Source organism: Buceros rhinoceros, unplaced genomic scaffold (assembly GCF_000710305.1).
Source record: "Buceros rhinoceros silvestris isolate BGI_N320 unplaced genomic scaffold, ASM71030v1 scaffold19944, whole genome shotgun sequence".
In the NCBI taxonomy this organism is placed as follows: domain Eukaryota; kingdom Metazoa; phylum Chordata; class Aves; order Bucerotiformes; family Bucerotidae; genus Buceros; species Buceros rhinoceros.
The window spans coordinates 1-5,548 of NW_010407893.1; the positions used below are offsets into that span (position 1 = coordinate 1).

The 5,548-nt window shown below is 42.6% G+C and overlaps 1 protein-coding gene across 1 annotated transcript in view; it reads left to right on the forward strand.

The window, feature by feature from the left end:
* Positions 1–2,813: 2,813 nt before the first annotated feature.
* The window catches only part of SLC27A2 (solute carrier family 27 (fatty acid transporter), member 2), a gene marked incomplete at its 5' end in the record, with an annotated part of 11,639 nt that continues 8,904 nt past the window's right edge, over positions 2,814–5,548 (forward strand). Inside the window, 3 exons of the mRNA XM_010134683.1 lie at positions 2,814–3,023; positions 4,273–4,431; positions 4,943–5,067. Of these exons, the coding sequence (XP_010132985.1) occupies positions 2,814–3,023; positions 4,273–4,431; positions 4,943–5,067 (494 nt within the window). The remainder of the gene's footprint in view (positions 3,024–4,272; positions 4,432–4,942; positions 5,068–5,548) is intronic.

The window sequence follows — 5,548 nt, forward strand, 5'->3', positions numbered from 1 at the left end:
GGTGCGCAGAGGCGGCGGGAGGCAGCGCCGCTTTCCCCGCCGTGCGCTGCTCCGGGAGCGAGCGGAGCGGAGCGGAGGGACTCTTCCTTCTGATTGCGTCCCGGCCTCTAAAGGTGAATCTGGGGACATGAGAAGTTGTTTCAGACCAGATGACTCTACAAGGTTTCCAAATAATTTGCACCGTGTTTTCGTTTTTAGCTCATGTACCAGATGTGGGCGCTGAGCTCCGACACCTTATTAGCTGTTTGGTAACAAAGAGCTAGAAATAAATAGCCCTCAATCGTAAACAACCGGATAAATTCACAGTTACCTTCACGCAGATTTCCGAATAAGAAATGAACAAGGTAATGCAGAAGAATCCTCTTGCTGCGGCTGGACAGCAACTTGCGCACACAAACGTGGTTGCAGTCTGTGTGAAAGCTTTTGTCAGGCGTCACTTCAAAGAAAAAGGCACAAACCCACGCAGACAAACCATATTCCTTTTCTGTAGAAAAGACTCTGACATAGTAGTACGTTTTAAATGGAGAGCAGAGGCTTTGTCCTTTCTATATGTTGGTATATACATACCTGCAGTATGACTGACTCACCGTATGGGAATCCAAAGACACTCTCTAACTGCCTCAAGTTAACAACTTCGAGGTGAATATATACTCCTTTTCAGCTTAGACAGTTGAATTCGTTCATCCATTGTATGTAACTGAAGTGTCTTATATGCCCCAAAACTTCAGGAGTTCAAATGAAAATTTCTCCTTTTGTGATAAATTTCTGCCTCACTGAGAATAAGTACCTGCACAATCTCTGAACTTTCAAAATCAGTATTTGAGTTATTAGCAGATATGGCAAAAGCGCTTGTGTAGGACAGAAAATGTATTTTTCCTCCTATAACATACTTACCTCAAATTTTCTAAAAAAGCCTTCAGCTCTGTGGAAAAAAAATAAGAAAAGTGAGAAAGCCTTACTCATGAGGCATTATGAATGATGAGTCTTATTTGTAAAAACTTAGTACATGCTTGACTCCGCTAGAGATTGCTGGGCATCAGGAGAGGAAAGAAGTGTAGGTCTTTCCTGTTGGACCTTGGTTCTCTCTACCTTTATTGACTTTCATCCTTTTTTATCTTGCTACTCCATGCAGAAGATAAATACTGTCTCAGCAGAACTTACCATCACATGATAGCCGGTCTGTGTGCTTGCACAGATAAATTCCTGAAATGTGCTGAATTCATTAATACAGTTTACAGGTCATTACTTAGACCTACAATAAAATATGGATTTCAAAGTTTATTGGAGGGTTATTTATCTCAGTGAAAGGTTATTAGGGGTTATTTATCTGCAAGGTGCCGGCTCATTAGATAATTCTTTAAAAGGCCTTTTTTTATCTCCTTCATGCCCGAGGCTGTCTAAGAAGCAGAATTCTCCTCCCACCCAGCTTTTCTTGTTGCGCAGTGCAGCATCTGTGCAGTGCTGAGGAGCACAGGTGGAATGGAAAAGGACAGGACAGGCTGTGCTAATATTCTGGGGTTTCCTTACCTGTTCGCTAAAAGATGCCTTCCTTAGATTTTCGTGAGTAGCTTCGTGGCTAAAGGACACTTGCAGGAACCCCAGGATGTTTTTCAGACCAAAGTTAAGGCAGAATTACAGAATTGTTTGATGGGGGATTCCAGAGTCTGCCAGACTTGAAAAGGTAATGCTTTTATCAAAGTTACTGCTTTTGTGCGATTGAGACAAACTTTTGACGTGGATGTAGTCAATTAGCGCAGAGATAAAATTTCCAGTAACAACTTCAGTTTGCAGTATTAAATTTCCTCAGAGATCTGTTAATTTAATCATATTTAGTTTATTCTTTACTTTGAAATAAAATAGAAGTGCTAAAAAATAAATCATGCTATGGAAGGTTTTATCTTAAGATATTTCAGTGGAACTTAATATGGTGTTGAGGATTCATTTTAAATCTTGTGGATTATCTAGTCACATAAAAGTGCCTGTGAGTTGGAAGGCTTTCTGGATTCCTGAGGAAACAAGGTATATACGACTGCACCAGCTGTCTGGTCATCTTTATTCCGTTATCCAGCTTCTTAAGGGAGTAGAAATCTCAGGGATGAGCATGTGCTTTCCAACTTGGCTGAAACTGGCGTTGGGCAGAGGAGAGACCTGCATTGCTGCTTCAGTAAGAGAAAGGCAGACAGGACTCGATCGTGCAGGGGGTTAGCCTACTCACTGCACAGAGATGAAACCATGTGCTCTTGTTGGCTGGGGATACCAGAGGGCATATGAGGAGAACTGGGATTAATCAAGACACGTAGGAGACAGGCATGGTGAGAGACAGGACACAACTGTCTGGGAGCCCACTCCTCATTCTGCTTTTCAGTGTTTCTTCCACTCGAGTTGGGACTTGAGGAAGATGAGGTTCATCTTTGTGCATACAGCAGTGGTGATTTAAGCAGCACCTAACTTTGTGTGGGCACTTGCAAGGTTAGGCATTTCCCCATGGTGGGGAGGGAAGGTAGCAACGTGGAGCTGGTGATGCCAGGTGTACTCTCCCTGACAGTCCCGCAGGGTCTGCAGGCAAGGGGGAGTGTGCTTGGATTGCTCCTCTGCAATTCTGTCCCGCTGTGGAGAACAGATGAATCAAATCACTCCCAGTTCTGTGGGGAGACACTGTTCCTCTTCAGTCCTTTTTCCTGGATCCTGTAGTGACTTGAACATGATTTTCTCCAACAGTAGCTAGACATGAAAGCCAAGGGTGATGCACTGATAGGATAGTTCACAGAATAATAGAGAATTTTCTTGTAATACATTTCTCTCTCCTCTTTAAGAACTGAAGGAATCTGTTGAAGAAATACTACCATTCTTGAAGAAAGAAAATGTTAAAGTTTATTATTTAAGCAAGACATCTGCCACAGAAGGAGTTGAGAGCTTTCTTGATAAAGTAGATGCTGCTTCAGATGAGCCTACTCCATTGTCTTGGAGATCAGATACAACCTTTAAAACTCCTGCCATGTACATTTACACCTCTGGTACTACAGGTAATGTAAATTCACAAAGCCAGGCCACACATTCCTCCCCACATTGTGATTTTTTAGTAAGGAAGGAGAATCTGTTACTTCACATTAATTCCTACTCTCATTCATTCCCTCTCAGGAAACTGAAAAATTCTTATCTGTATCTGAAATGAAAAAGGCCTGTGGAGCATAGGCTGACTTTAAGCACTAAATCTGGGGGAAGGGGATGAAGTAAAAGCCAATTAAACATACAAGTTTTATGCCAGTAAGGTCATTAGACGTCTGCTGTCTCCTGTCCCTGGAGACACTGCTGGCCTAGGTGTGTGCCTCAGCACCCACCTCATACTCAGTATCTTTAGCTCATGAACTCTAAGTGCTGGCCGTTAATGTTTTGGGTATTAGGGTACCAAAATAGTGAGGGCAGCACAAAATACAGCTAGGCATGGCCACTGCAAAAGTGCAGCCAGTGCAGGAGCTACAACCTGCACTACATAAAGGCATCGAGCTTTAAGATCACTGAGCCACAGCAGAAACAAGGCTGAAGATTAAGACAGTGCTGGATGGGACTCAAACCTATAGCTTCATTAGGAAGAACAGGGTGTGCCTCCACACTAGGTCAGTCTTTGAGCTTCTTATGGCAGGAACTCCCCTGGAAGGGAGGAAGTACAAATTTTAATCCTATTTGGGCTGCAGAAGGCAAATAACCCAGGAGTCCTTCACCCTGATTAAGGGCTCTAACATCTCTTCTTAAAGAACAGTCAAGCACTACCATCATCCTGTCTTCTAGCATCTCTTTCAGCAAGTAACTAGTTCAACTGTATCTGGAGGGAAACCGAGAAGAGATTTTGTAGTTTGAATTCCAGTTTCATCCAGGATGATTCAGAGCTGCAAGAAGATACCTAATTCCAGGAGAGATGAAAGATCCGAGATTCACCTGTTTTAGCATTTCCATTCCCTTTGCTCAGCATGCTCCAGATCCCATTCCTCATTCTCTAGGTACTTGTTATTCCTAGGTACATAGTACTGGGAAGTCAGGCACCCGACAGGGGGTAATTATCACCCAGAAGGTACATGTGGGGAGACGTATCCTCAGTGAGGCTAAATGCCAGTGTTGTTGCATAGACACACGCTGTGCATCTCTCTGAACTGTGCAACTGTCACTTGCATCAGTGAAAGAGAGAAAATCTTTTCCTAAGCCCTTGGCAAACTGACTGGTCTTGCTATGTGTATTGTCCAAGTGAAGTTACACACCTCTTTGCTTGACTTTAAACAGGCCTTCCCAAAGCTGCTGTGATTAACCACAAACGCATCATGCTAGCTTGTGGTTTGTTCGATGCTGGCAATGTCACCTCAGAAGACATTGTGTACACTGCTCTGCCACTCTATCACAGCTCTGCCCTCCTCATTGGAGTCCATGGATGTATCATGAAAGGTACCGTGCGCTTGACTAGCACAAACGTGCAGAATTTGTGCACAGATGTGATCACAGGTACAGTAAGCCCTTCCCTAGCTACCAAAAACTTGAAACACTTGGTTATACATGTCTGTGTTACCAGAACTCTGCAAGTCAAGAGACATTCTCAGTTCTCCATCGTCTTCCTCTGACTTGCACAGATCTTCACCCTGTACACATTTTATTTCATCACCCAGACAAGCAGGATATATCTTATGTTACATGGCAGCTCTTTGCACAGTTTTAGGGTAAATTAATACATAGTTTCATCCACAACGATAGCCTTTAACTTCTGATGATTAGAAATAGAGGTTAAACCAATTATTCACCATGGATGGCATTTAAATTCATTTTAGGAAGAATACTTCTAAAAGCTATATAACCCTAGTTCCACAAGTTTCCTACAGGGTTGTGCTAAGAAATTCTATACGGTCTTATGCTATAATAAGATTCGTTCCCTCTGTCATTTGTTTGACTTCTTTCTGTACAGGTGCAACTATTGTTTTGCGTGCCAGATTTTCAGCGAGCCAGTTCTGGGATGACTGCAGAAGATATAACGTAACAGTGATACAGTATATTGGGGAAGTGCTTCGTTATCTATGCAGTGTGCCACAGGTAACACTAACTGCCTTTCTTTTCTAGCTAATTAAATTACTGCGAATATTTGTTACATTATGCTTTAATATGCTTTAAGGGGAGCGGGGAAAATGCCCTATAAAAACCTTTCCTAATGAGGTTTGTAATCTCATTGCATACTAACAACCTTTTTCAAGGAAAAAACCCCAAGCTTTTGGGGTTTGAATTAATCATTGTTTTAAATAGTGGAACAAGGACAATCCATTAATGACATTCTGTTAAAAGGGACAGAGAAAACACCTATATGAGCACTCCAGCTGCAAACCAAAGTGAGGAGTTTTCTAGGACCCACTGGACCTGTGTTTTGGACACTGTGAGTTTGGGGGGGTTTGTAGCTAAGATGTCCCAACCCAAGATAGTCAGGTGAAAGTGTCAACCTGGTTATTTAAAGAGTGCCCCCTCTGAAGATGCACTTAACGTACTGTCTTCATAGGGTACCTGTTCATAGGCACTTTCCTGC